The following is a 13,262-nucleotide window of genomic DNA, read 5'->3' as shown; positions in this document are numbered from 1 at the left end:
TTCTGAAAAGGTTTTGACACATTGTGCAGAATGATACTGGTGCTGGGAGCCTTCCTGACCTTTTTAGGTTGGTAACTGTACTGCAGGGTAGGTGTCGTCATACCATGCTTGAGTACATGCAGTTGCTGATCTTACCCATTTACAGAGTGTTATCTTTAAAAGGTTTGCTCAGATGAGTGCGGTTGCTGCAGCAGGGCATACTGGGAGAGGCAGTCCTGCAGATATGTGGGTCCCAGGCTATGAAGGATTTTATAGGTAATAACCAGCACTGGGACTTGAACCCCAAAATGAATCAGTAACCAGTAGAGTGACCTGTAGAATAGGTGTAGTATGGCTCACTCCCCCAGATCATGATAGTATTTGAACTACAGCATTCTCTACTAGCTGAAGTTCCCGAGGTCTTCAAGGGTGGTCCTAGTTGAGTATAAACAATAGTCTGGTTGAGCATACTGTGGCATGTGTCCACATGGCCAGGTTGGCAGGGTTGAGGTAGGAAGCCTTTGTACATACCAAATAGAGTGTCGTGGGTCAGACAGGAGAGATAGACTCCTCAGGAGAAGAGGAGTCCTGTGTAGCCAGTTCTGAATCAGCAGAAGCCAGCAAGCAAGAAGATGAATTGCAGGCTTGTCAGAGTTCTCAGCTGACAGCTGATACAGAGCCACCAGCAGCTTCCAGCCCCGTTCCAACAGATGAAACCCAGGTGATCATTACCAGACCTCCAGTTTCACCCATACCTTTTGAGCGCTGGAGACGTAGGTTTAGAATGGAGCTCCAGGAGGGAAGACAAAGCACACGTCTCCCGGCCTAACGCCAACTTCTTACTGATGATGAGCAGCTGCAGGGTGACTCCCTAGATCTTCCAGCAGATGCCTATAAAAGCCAGTCAAGGGACACAGCTTGATGTGTAAGCAGCAAGTCACTACCCAGTGAACTCTGCAGCCACAGCTCCTGACTCTGCTTCGCCCCAGTGACCTTTGAACCAGCTTTGGACTTGGATCTTGGACCCACTTGTTCTTGTGTTTGACTTTGGACTGAACAACTCTGCCTTGCCTGACTTCTGGAACTCTGACTTTGGACCAACACTGATGCTGACTCTGGACTCTGGCTGCGACTGCATCCAACCCCTGATATAGAGACAGAAACCCACACACACACACACACACTTTTTTTTACGTTGCATTAACCTCCTCCATCAATAAAGCTGAGTCATGTATGACCCCCAGATTCTTAACACAGTCATCAGCTAGGGTCAGCTGAACTCCATCAAATGTGGGAAGTGCAATATCCACTGAGACCTCAGTCTTGCCAACCAACATCACCTCTCGTTTTAATTGTAATGGCAGTGTGGGTAGTACCAAAAAAAGGCCTTCTTTGCTGTGATTATTGCTAGAGTGTGTGAAGGTTATACTCTACGTAGCTAGCTATTTGTATGAAAGTTTTCAGCCAGCATTCCCCATGGCTCTTATCAGAAGAAACAGCACAAGAACAACAGGTGGTGAATAATTAGGAGGTGTTGCATGGAAAATGCCAAGTTACCAGATCTGTATTTGAAGAAAATATTATTTGACCTAGATTTTACAAGATGTCAGTTGCCCCTGGGTGTTTCCAAGGAAGATATCATGGTTCCACAGTGAGGTTAGAAGGAATGAAAAATGTTTTATTCTCTGTACTATTGAAGGCACAAGAGCAGTGTCCCATACTGTAGCTAATAACTCTGGGCATATCCTTGTCACTCCAGCACTTCAGTGGAGAGCTTCATATGTTTCCAGTGGAACCTGGAGTGCTAAAGCAGAGTGAATGAGTTTTAGCAGTCCTAATCCTTACTGAGCTTTTGTGTGGGTGTGGGGGCAAAATAACTAGAAGCAATCAACTTTGGTTCTCATTGGCATATCTTTGCTTTATACATGCTGTGTTGGACCTTCTTGCTTAGATTCCTGAGAGGTCACAGGAATGAATGCTTGAGTGTGTGTTTGGGGACAGCTGGATAGGGGTGAATGAGCTGATGAAGAACATACAAAAGGAGGAATGATTGGATCGACACTAGTAATGAAAGACGTCATGGAAGGGGTGGTGTCAACAGAGAGCCAATTCAAGTGTTAAAAAGTACATGGTAAATCCTTCCAAGAATATAACTCCCTTCTGAATGAAAGTGAGGGATTGCATATTGTGAATGTCAGTTTACATAAGCAGAAAACCAGTCTTTGTGCAATGGGTTGCCTCCTGTGATAGTGTAATTTCACACAAATTTCACATGCAGTGAAAAAGACACTACAATATTAATAAATTGTGTGCTGAGGGTATTTTTTAAAACTGTCAACATATTGAATTAGGAGTGTACGAATATTGTCAAGAGAAAGCTAGCAGGACCCTTGGAAATAAGGAAGGGCCAAGGCAAATCACAGTACCCAAATACCCAAATCATGGTACCTTTGCTTTACTTTGCAGTGTTACGTACCAAGAATTCCAGGCAATTCAAGACAAGAACTTCGAGCAGTGTGATAGCCACAGGTCTAGCTCTCCAGGACAAAGGAGCACCTGATCGAGCACATCAGGTAGACAGGGTCCCAGGAGGCAAGGGCAGAGATTTAGACAGAAATCAGCTTGGAGCCCTTTGCCAACAAAACAGTTTAGACTTCTGGTATAAAGCCTGCTTGAATTTCATAGGAGGCTTGTTAATTAGAGTAGCTAAAAAGGAAGACAGGAGGGCCTGATGTGATGTGTTCCATGGGGTCATGAAGAGTCGGACTCGACTGTGCAACTGAACAACAACAACAAAAGCTAAAAAGGCTACAGCAAGTTTGGAATTTCCAGGTTTGGGTGAGACACCTTAATGTGAAAAGTCCAGAAAAGTCCAGGCTTTGGGGCTTGATTCTGTCAAACATAAGCAGAGATTTGTATTTCAAAAAGTGTGCATGTACACAAAAGCTCACACCTTGAACAAACCTTTGTTGGTTTTAAAGATGCCACTGAACTCAAAATTTGTTCTACTGCTTCAGACCAACACGACGGCCCACCTGGATCTATAAGCAGAGGTTGTTACATTTAAATCTTTTCTAACTTGGCAAGATTTGATCTTCTCACAGAAGCAGTATTGAAAATCTTACTGTCTCTTGAATACCTCAACATTAGCTTTCAAGCCATATGGTATTTATAAAAGAAGTTTCCCACTAGAAGGGATTCGTAGCATGGTAGACATTTGGCTTAATCCCTGTTTATACTAGTGACCTGAAGTCTTCATGTATAATCTTAATACTGAAATATATTCCTCTTCATAATTTGTATTTATATAGAATGACTCTCATGAATTCCGTTATATGGCTGCCATTCTGCGTCACTGCTTATTATCACTGGGTCCTACTGAAGACAAAACCGAAGAGTTGCACAGGTTGGTGGAATTAAAGATACATTTTTTAGGGATAATGTTTTGGTTTGGCTGGATGCTCATTCCGTTTGCCTAGCTCAGTGATACTCAGCGGCTTTATTATTTATTTATTTATTCAAATTTGTAGCTCGCCCTCCCTGCAAGCGGGCTCAAGGTGAGTCAGGAGCCACGTGGCTCTTTGACATGCCACCTGTGGCTGTTCTGGGCACTGGTCCCCAGTGTGGAACTTGCCTCATGTTCCAAGCAAGTGAATGACGCCATTGCCCTGTGGGGCTTGTGGTTGGCAGGTAGTGAAAGAGTTGCTACTGCAGGGACTGGAGGACAAGTAAGCTGAGTTCCAGGCCTCATGCCAGGGATTAATCTTGTCCTCACAACAACCCCTCATCCATAGCCTCTGCAGTATCATTTTAGCAGGCTACTGTTGAGGGTAGAGAAAGCAGGAAGCAAAGAAGAAAGAGTAAAACCACCACCTTGGCAGCCATCCAAGAAAAGAACAAGTTGGCCTTAGTGTGGGGGGGTGTTACTCCCCCTTTGTCTCCCGCTCTCCACAGCCAACTGGTCCTCCTCTGGGCACCTTGGCAGTCTCATTCAGTCAGCTGACTTGCTGCGTCTCATGCTGAAGACACAGTGGGAAGGCAGTGAGACCACTTCCCCTCACCGCAGATACACAAATTCTGGCTAAGGGTCAGCAGTGGTGGGGAAAGACAACCTTACATCATTATGGTAATTAAAAAGGTTATAGCTATATATTCAAGATTAGTAGTTATATTGTATGTATGTGTGTGTGTTTGGTGGATTGGCATGTGCTAGTCATGTGGTTGTTTTTGATTATGGCAATTGCTAATGAGGCTCTCTGTGAGCTGCAGAGTACCACTGGTGTAGTTTTTTTACTTAGAATACTCTGGTCTTTTCCCAGTTATTAAAAGGAACAAAGGAAGAGAAATTTTTTAAAAACCCTGCTTTGTTTCATTTCAACTTCATATGAAAATGTATGACTTAATATGATCATTGTTAAAGGCCATATAAATGGGACACTTGTTGGCATAATACCTGGGAACAGGAATAAAGGCACAAAAATAGGAAGTTATATTTACCACATCCAAAATTTTTACCACATCTGCAGTCACATAAGAAATTCAATTCTTTTAGTTCTGCTATTTTCAAATAGGCATTTTCATACTGTCGCTGCATTGTTCTTCAAATAAGGAAGCTTCAACATTGGTTTGGAATTCACTGAAGTTTTTTTAACCGGCTAAATCACCTCTCAAACAACACCATTATGTTAAGAGAGTTCACATGTTGGGCTGTATATTGATTTCAAAGGGCTTAGATTAGAGTTCTTGTGCATAGGGTTGCATTGCAAGTGTTCAGTAAACAATTGGTGTATCTATATGCATAAACCAGCACTGAGTATGGGTAGAGAAGTAGAATAGAGCAGGAAGGTAGATAGAAGACAACAAGTGCTTGATTCCTTGGGCACTGGATTTGTATATATAACACAGCCTGAAACTTACAGTGCAATCCAAAGAACACTTTCCTGGGAGCAGGGCTATTTTTGGGCAGGAACGCACAGGAACGGAGTTCCAGCTGGTTTCAGAGTTGGCCACGCCCACTATAGCCAAAACCTCTGTGTGCGTGGCTACAGAGGGAAGGCCTGGAGAGTGACCCCCGGCAACTCTGAGGTGGATGGGCCAGGGGGGCTTTGGAAGGATCAGGGAGGCATTTCAATGGGTGGGGGGGGATTTTCCAGGCTCCCTGCAGCCACGGGGCACCCAGGCAAGCCAAGGGAAAGCATGGGGTGTGGCCTAATATGCTAATGAGATGTGCTGTCAGGGTGTGGCCTAACATGCTAATGAGTTTCTGCTGTTGGGTGTGGCCTGTTATGCTAATGAGTTCCTGCTGGGCTTTTTCTACCAAAAAAGCCCTGCCTGGGAGTAAGCCCCATTTGATAGACCTGAGTAGGATTCTGAGTAGACCTGTTTAGGATTGCTCTGTAAATCTCCATCCTTCCTTGAGATGGTCATTCTAAGTGGACACTCAGATACTTTCCAAGTCATCCAAAGTTTGAATTTTAAGATCCAATATCTGTTGCATGATTACTTCATGAGCTGCGAACACTTAAACTTTGTATTGCAAATACTGTTTTATGAACTGGCTTCTCTTGCCTTCACAAAGTGTTGGAAGGGCTCACTTGGGAGGACTGGTCTTATAATGGATTTGCAAAGAGCTTGGAAACAGTGCTGAAGACATGGCTCATAAACAGGTGTACAAGAAATCAGGAATAGTAGCTTGTACAGAGTGTACTCTTCTGGGTGTGCACACACATGATATATCCATTCACTTTACTGTGAACTTGCATATGCAGAGTGCTCCAGTGAAATCTGAAGCTGTTTTAAATAATTTTTATATCAATTACACTCCATAGACATAGGACACAATTAATAGTTCATTTGTTTTCCTTGTTCACTGCCACCATCTCAGACATTTGTGGGTTGGCCTTGGCAATTAAGGCATAACCTGAAGAAAGGTGAGTCTGTCTATTGGATCCTGCTTTAATCATATTAAACTGTGCCTGATTGCTTAAAAAAATTAATCAAACCCTCTGCTAAAATAGCAGTGTTTTGTGTCCAGAATTTGAAGTAGAACCTATTGTGTTGCATTATTCCTGTCTCACAACCCTGTTCTGCAGTGCCTTTCCTTGGTCACTATAGTGTCACCTCTTCTGCACCTTCTCTTACAATTTAATACTCACCTGTTGTTGTTATTAAATTTCAGTCTCTTGCTAGTTCATGTTTGCCTTACTTAAGATCTATTCGGGCATCTATTCTGTTCCCTAGAATAGTAGCACCAAGAACAGTTGTGCACTTCATCCTTGCTCCTTCCCCACTTGTTGTACACAGAAGGTAAGTTCCAAACCTTGATGTTCAACTATTATGTGAACACAGAATCACTATTACACAGTCTCTGGGTATCAAGTATGTGGAGCTCCAGTGTTGCCTTCTACTCGGTAATGGGGCATGAGCAGAGATGAAGGGCATGAACCCAAGGGCTGGTCTCCTCTTGCTTAGAGGTGAGGGAGGGAAGCAATGTCTGAAGAAGTCGTCCGTTAACAAGCTGTTCAGGATTGTGCCTAGCACTATAGCAGTAGTACATAGTCATTTTACATTTGTATTGTCTGATTTGGCACTTGATCAGTCAAACATTTTTTTTTTAGTTGTGTTCAGTTGTCAGGTGTTCTCACCTTTGTGTATGTCATGCCTTCATGTTCTACCATCCTGAAATATATTTAGGCCCAGTTTCATATCTTGCAGAAGACAGCTCTCTCTTTCTCATCAGACCATCTATTTTCATTTTAGCGTTGTCATTGCTTGCTGTGTTTTCAATAAAGGAGTTGGGCAAATGCAGTTTCTTCTAAGTGTCATACACCCTTAAGGAAATCATGGTAGACTCACCTTAGGTCTAGTACACTGTGATGTCAAAGTGATGTCTGCAGATGAGAAAGTGTATGATTGTGTACTTCATGAGGATTAGTTTGCTGATTGTAGTCTGAATGTATCTTCAGAGCAAGAGATATATTCTTCTCTAGTATAATCCTAGAATAACAGTGAACAACTGAAGCTTTTTGTGGCGTAGAAGTAAGCAACATATTAAGCCTCTATCAAAAAGATGGAAAACTTTTTCCCTCTAGGCAGCTGGCAACCCTATTGTCTCCTCATCGGCTAGTCTGAATCTGAAATTTCAGTGCAAGTATGGAGTCCAAGCCTGAGGCACAGTAGAGGCAGTGAATATACTACAAGAGGGTAGCAATGTTCCCTCTAAGCTCCACAGTGTTGTGAACAGAAATATTACCTTGTGAGCAAAAAAAAGCTAGTAGCATTAAAGTTGTTAGCGAGTCTACATTTGACTGTTGCGTAAATTAGTTTTTAAGAAGATTACGTCCATAACCTTGTAAAAATCTCAGAATAAATTATTTTAAATTATATTTAAACTATATTTTAAGAATAATTTAAATGTTATAAGTGAACAGAATCAGGTCCAATTTCACCCACCCCTTTCCACTATATTGGTAGACCTGCCTCCAGAGAACAGGTCTACCTACCCCTTTCCACTATATCAGTAGACCTTGGCCTCCACAGGACAGGTCTACCCACCCCAGTCCACTATATTGGTAGACCTGGCCTGTGGAGAACAGGTCTACCAACCCCGGTCCACTGTATTGGTAGACCTGGCTTTGGACTGTCGCCTTATGCTGAGCCTTAGAAAGCATACCAGCACTTAAGGGGGGGGGGGACTCTTGCAGTATGCTTTGTTGTTGTTGTTTTTAGTGACATATGACAACCAGTACTACAGGTCAAGAGGAACAATCACTCTCAGAACCCTGCCTAACCTAATAAACAGGAAGTTGCTTAAATGTTATCAACCTGCCCAAACTACTTAATTATTCAAATATTTATATCCCACTTTTCCCTGTGACTCAAGGCAGCTCACAAATCATACCGAAAAGCATAATAGGGGTTTGCTAAACAAAGGCCTAGGAGCTGCGGTGGCTCAAGTGGTTAAGACGCTGAACTGCAGGCTGTGGAAGGTCGGTAGTTCAGCAGTTCGAGACCCGAGTGTGCCGCATGATGGAGTGAGCTCCCGTCTCTAGTTCCAGCTCCTGCCAACCTAGCAGTTCGAAAGCAAGAAATTGCAAGTAGATAAATAGGGACCACTTTAGTGGGAAGGTAACAGCGTTCCGTGTGCCTTGGTGTTTAGTCATGCCGGCCACATGACCACGGAAGCGTCTTTGAACAGCGCTGGCTCTTCGGCTTTGAAACGGAGATGAGCACCACAAACCTAGAGTCGGATTCGACTGGCTTTCGAGCAAGGGAACCTTTACCTTTAAACAAAGGCCTATTTTTTCCGGCTCCATTGTAGCCTATGGGGACCATTGTAGTCAATAGGCCCATTAGGCTATAATGGAGAATTGATCTGGAGGGCTCTGGGGTGTGTGTTGTTTTAGGCAGAGGCACCAAATTTGCAGCATAGCTGCTGGTGCCTCTCCTCATTCCCCCCGCCCCCAGTTTCAAAAAGATTGGACTGGGGGTCCAATTCTATGGACCCCAGAAGTAAGTGCCCCATCCTCCATTTTTTCCAGTGGGGGGGAACTGCCTTGTTAGCAGAAGCAGAAACATCTGCACTGCCTATTAAAATTCTGTGCACCAGTGCCCTCTAGCGCAGCTTAGGGGAACTATGGCTCAGGTTAGGGGATCTCTGAAGAATCAAGGGGCAGATGAGACAGTGAGGAAATCTCTTCCAATCCATGGTTCAAGTAGCATAAGACTACTGCAGTCTGGAGGTAGTTAAATAATTTGCTGAGGTTCAGAACTAAATATGCAGTAATCTGGCAACAGAGGGGTAAGGTTTGGGGCTAGGGGAGTAGGAAGTTGACTCTGCATAGTCTAGCCCTTGATCTGAGTAGTGCAGTGTAGGGAGTGGGTGTTTTAAATACCCCTCTTCTTGTGTTTGCATGGATGAATGGGTAGGGGACATGGTCAGGGGATGTGTACTTCTTTATGTATAAATACCTTATTTTACTAACTGTCTCTCCTATTCAAAAATAGTTCAAACTATTAGGAGCTCTGAGGGATACTGTATTAGGAGTGGAGGAAGTGCTTTTCCTCTTGGCTTCAAAGGGGTTAGAGTACTTAAATCTATAACTTTCTGGATTGGAATATAAAGTCTGAGGCTCATCTCCTGACCCTAATCCCCCATCAACTCAAGGTAACTTTATCCTGGTACAAGCTCAAACAGGGCCGTTCTCTCCCCCCCACCCATACCTTTCCCTGTCAATTGATGTTCCATGGCTTCTGGAGGCCAGTTAACAGGCTCAGGGCTTCATCAGGCTGTCTTTCTCTTAATGTACAAACAGATATTTTTCTGTAAATCTAAGGAGTCCTGTAAGCAGTTATGATCCCCACCCCCCATCCGTGGTTCACTGCCCTTCTGAAAATCTTGGAGCCCTCAGATTTGCTATTTGCAGTAGGATTATGGCCCTGTTCACATGTTACTTACAAACTGTATGCAGTGTACACTTGATTTTTCTTTATATGTGGACTGAGTAATTCTCACTCTATGCCAATAAAAGGTATTTGAATTTGAGTAATTCTCACATGTTCACTGCGCATACAGCTCACATGTGATTGAAACCCCACATTAATTCAGGTCCTGGTGCTTTGGTACATTGTAAAACGATCACACATTGGCTTTTTTCTCATAGAGGTATATATGTGAACATGGCTTCTAAAATGAAGCCTGGTCACATCCAGGGGCTTTGGCAACTCTGTTTAAACCACAGCATGTAAGTCTCCTAGTAGGACCCAGGGTTCTCTCTCCCTGGATTACAGCTGATCTCCAGACTGCACAGACTTTAGAGCCCCAAATTTTGAACCTTATCAAATGTTTGTAATTAGTATTCAGTTTGGGCAAATGTTGATGTTTTGTACAAAATCATATAACATGGGTTTTTTTTTTTAAGTAGATTGCAAAGTTGCTTGTTGTAGGATTATTTTGATCAGAATGTTCATAATGTTTTGGAGGTGTGGGAATGAATCAATCATTATTGGGCAGCATCGTCCTGAGGGCTGCTGTGGCGGTGGTGACTGGCCGCTGACGCAAAAGCAGTGCAGCTGGTCCATTCCCTGCGGACATTCTGCAGGAGGAAATAACAACATGTAAGGCACAGACAGCATGGCAAGCACACCAGAGTCCATAACAACGCTGGCAACATTCACTAAGCAGCCAATGGTAGCCGATGATGCCTCTGTGAGTGTCTTACACAGGCGCAGCCCACCAGTCCCGGCCGCGCCCCTTGATGCCCCTCCCCCTCAAGGGGGAGCCAGCAGACAGGGAGGAAAAACCCAGCAGCAACAGTGCAACACTAACAGAAGCATGTGGCCTGAGTACCTTCCTCCCCAGCCCCAGGAGGAGGGCACCTGTGCAGCAGACAGGATGCCCACATCTTGACTGATAGCAAAAATGCTGCTCACATGTAACCTTCCCTGCTCTGAACTGTGCACACCATCTCATGAAAAAGTAAAAGAGAAAGACAAACAAGAGACAGAGTCCAGGCTTGAATTCACACCCCCCCCCCCCACACACACAAGACCAGCTTCCTAGCACCTGAGCCAAGAGGGCAGGCTCAAATGAGGCGTGTCATCAGGCAGTAGTCACCCTCTTGGACGCTTGAAAGGGCCGCACAGGTGGCGGGGGATGGGGCAGAAATGTACATGGAACTCGCAAACAGATGTGAAAGGCAAATCATGAAGGGGTCTAATGAATTGGGTTGCCAACTCTCTCTGTCCAATGTGGCACCTGTGCCTTTGGAAGCTGCTCCTAGGAACCCTGAGGAGAGAGGCTGAGCTGTCGCTGGTACAGCATGCATCTGAGTGAGGCAGATATGCTGAAGGCTGCCCAAAGCAGCATGCTCCAGGAGCTGGGTTTGAACTGGTGACTGACCAGTGTGGCAGGGACTATACTGGTCATGCTCCCAGGTCCCCTGTTGAATCACCACACACACAGATACTAAACAGAAGCATGCGCAAACCATAGCCAATCTGCAGGGTCTGCAGATCCATCCTGATGGGAGGGGCTCCATTTGCCAGGGAACCCTCCTGAGGTGCATGCTGCAGCCATGCAAATCACACGAGTCCATCTGCTGCTGCATAGGGCTCTGGTCCTGCAAGGCAAGGAGTCCCATGGTTGCTCGGCCAGCTGGTTTACATGGCACAGTGGGGCAGCGGCCAGACTCTCCAACCCACAGTTGTGCCCTGTGTTAGTTCAGAGCCAAAATTGTACTGGATTTGTACCCTGACCCCCACTTAGGGTGAAGGGGTGCCCTGGCAAAAAAGTGTGCTAGCAGCCTAGTACAGGACCAGCCCAGGGTCCCAAGCCCCCATCATAGTGCTAGCTGGTCCTGACTCGTCTTAACCCCATAATCACACACTGCCAGCCTCAGGGGTGGGAGTTGGCATTGTTGAGGTAGCACCTGGGCTCATGAAGGGGGAACAAGGGAGGCAGGTGTGGACTCCCAGGCTGGGGCAGCTGTATTCTGCCCCTGCTCAGCTGCCAGTGCATGATTGCCCCATTGGGCTGAGCCCCTAGCGATGGGGTATCTGTTAGGGTTCTGAAATGAGACACGTTAGTCAGATGGCATGGACTTTGCTCTCCCCCCTGGATGTTAGTATTAAGGGGTCACTCAGTGGTGCTAAGTGCCCTCTCTGTGCCTCTCCTGCACAGAGTGCAACAACATGCGCTTTAAATGTGCAAGGCAGATACTTCTGAGATAAGAGTCCCATGCCATGTGCCCTACCCATTGAACTGTAGTGTCCTGGCTGGGTTTTGTGTAGTGCTGGGGAGGGGCTGTCATTGGGTGCAGGGGAGGGAGTTGGGCACTGTTGGGGAGGGGAGTGATTGGTTGTGACTGTAGTCAGCATCCTGTGCTCCAGTGTGGCTTTGAGGCAGCACTGTTCCTGTTGGGGGGACTTGGACTTTACATTGTATGGGTGCCTGTGGGTTACGTTGTGGGTTTAGGCAGCGTAATGTTCCACTGGTTTGGGGGCCATTCCTGGACTGGGGCAATTTAGGGAGGTATCTAACTTTTGCCATGCCCCTGGGTCCTCCCCTGTTTCTCACCAGTGCAGCAGCTTGCGCTGGCGTTGCCCTGTGGCATTGCCACACCAGTGCCTGGCTAGGGAACTCTGCCAGAACATCTCAGAATGTAGTGCCTAGTCAGCTCCCTGGGCACATTTGCCATCTCTCTCCCCCAGGGTTGCATGGCCATTCACTTTGTAGTTCACATTTACTGGACAAGTCTGCATATGTGCTTGTTGCTATAATGATTACAGCTATTTGAAATGAAATAACCCTTTATATTTTATAAGAACGGAATATATTCTATTTATATTTTATACTTCTGAATCTATACCTCATGTGCCTTTTGTCCTATATAATTTAAATTTCCAGAAGCAAGGACTGTCAGTTTCTGGCCAAAACTGTTTTTCCAAGACATGGAAAACAACAGTTCTTGCTGTTTGACAAACTAAGTATTGATAAATTGCATAATAATCAACTCAGTATAGTATTAATTGTGTCATATGTTTGACCCTGAAATTCTCATTATTTTGTTCTTGGGATTCATTATTGTAGGTAGACAAGCATTCTTCAACTTGTTGTGTTTGGCAGAGTGATATAGATTCAATTTTATTAATGTAAGCATAAATATATTTAATTAGATGTTATTTTTAAAGAGATATTTATTGTAACCTGATCAAAAAAAAATATTTTAAAGTTTCATATCAGCTGTTCAGTGAAACTGTGCATGGGCTGGAACGATTCCGCCCATCATGTAATTTTATAACATTTGACTGCATACAATTTAAATTATTGTATATTGGAACAAATGCCATGTTTGCCCTCTAACAAGATTTTAATCAAGGCTTTCATCAGTGCTAAACAGTTCTTTGCTTTCATATTTGCATATCAGGAGGGGGCCAAGAGTATGAGTGGGTGGTTGTCATGTCCTAGTGATTAATGATCTTTAGGAAGCTGAGAGAGGGGGGGGAATAATATACACAGCATTTCTACCCCCTGCAGGAGGAATGCAAACACTATTGTGTGGATCTGTGCACAGTCGCTGACTTCCTGGTAGCTGGAGAATTTCATACACTCCTCTACCACAAATAAAACTGTCAGGAGAGTGACAAGGATCAGAAAGCCAGGCTTTGGTTATTGAAAAGAATAGCTCGGGCACAGTGATCCAGAAAATTAATTTTGTAGGTGTTTGGGAACACTACTGCTTAATAAGAAACCAGTTGGGTAGGGGGCTTTTAATGGAAAGAAT

At 44.6% G+C, this 13,262-nt stretch overlaps 1 protein-coding gene across 1 annotated transcript in view; it reads left to right on the top strand.

The window, feature by feature from the left end:
• The window catches only part of RIC8B (RIC8 guanine nucleotide exchange factor B), a 49,052-nt gene that overhangs the window by 15,596 nt on the left and 20,194 nt on the right, over positions 1-13,262 (top strand). The window contains exon 4 of the mRNA XM_015427578.1: positions 3,291-3,385. Within this exon, the coding sequence (XP_015283064.1) occupies positions 3,291-3,385 (95 nt within the window). The remainder of the gene's footprint in view (positions 1-3,290; positions 3,386-13,262) is intronic.

This window comes from Gekko japonicus, unplaced genomic scaffold (genome assembly GCF_001447785.1).
Source record: "Gekko japonicus isolate JY-2015 unplaced genomic scaffold, Gekko_japonicus_V1.1 scaffold28, whole genome shotgun sequence".
NCBI classification, from domain to species: domain Eukaryota; kingdom Metazoa; phylum Chordata; class Lepidosauria; order Squamata; family Gekkonidae; genus Gekko; species Gekko japonicus.
Note: the sequence above shows the minus strand (reverse complement) of the source record. Positions and strands in the feature narration are given on the sequence as shown.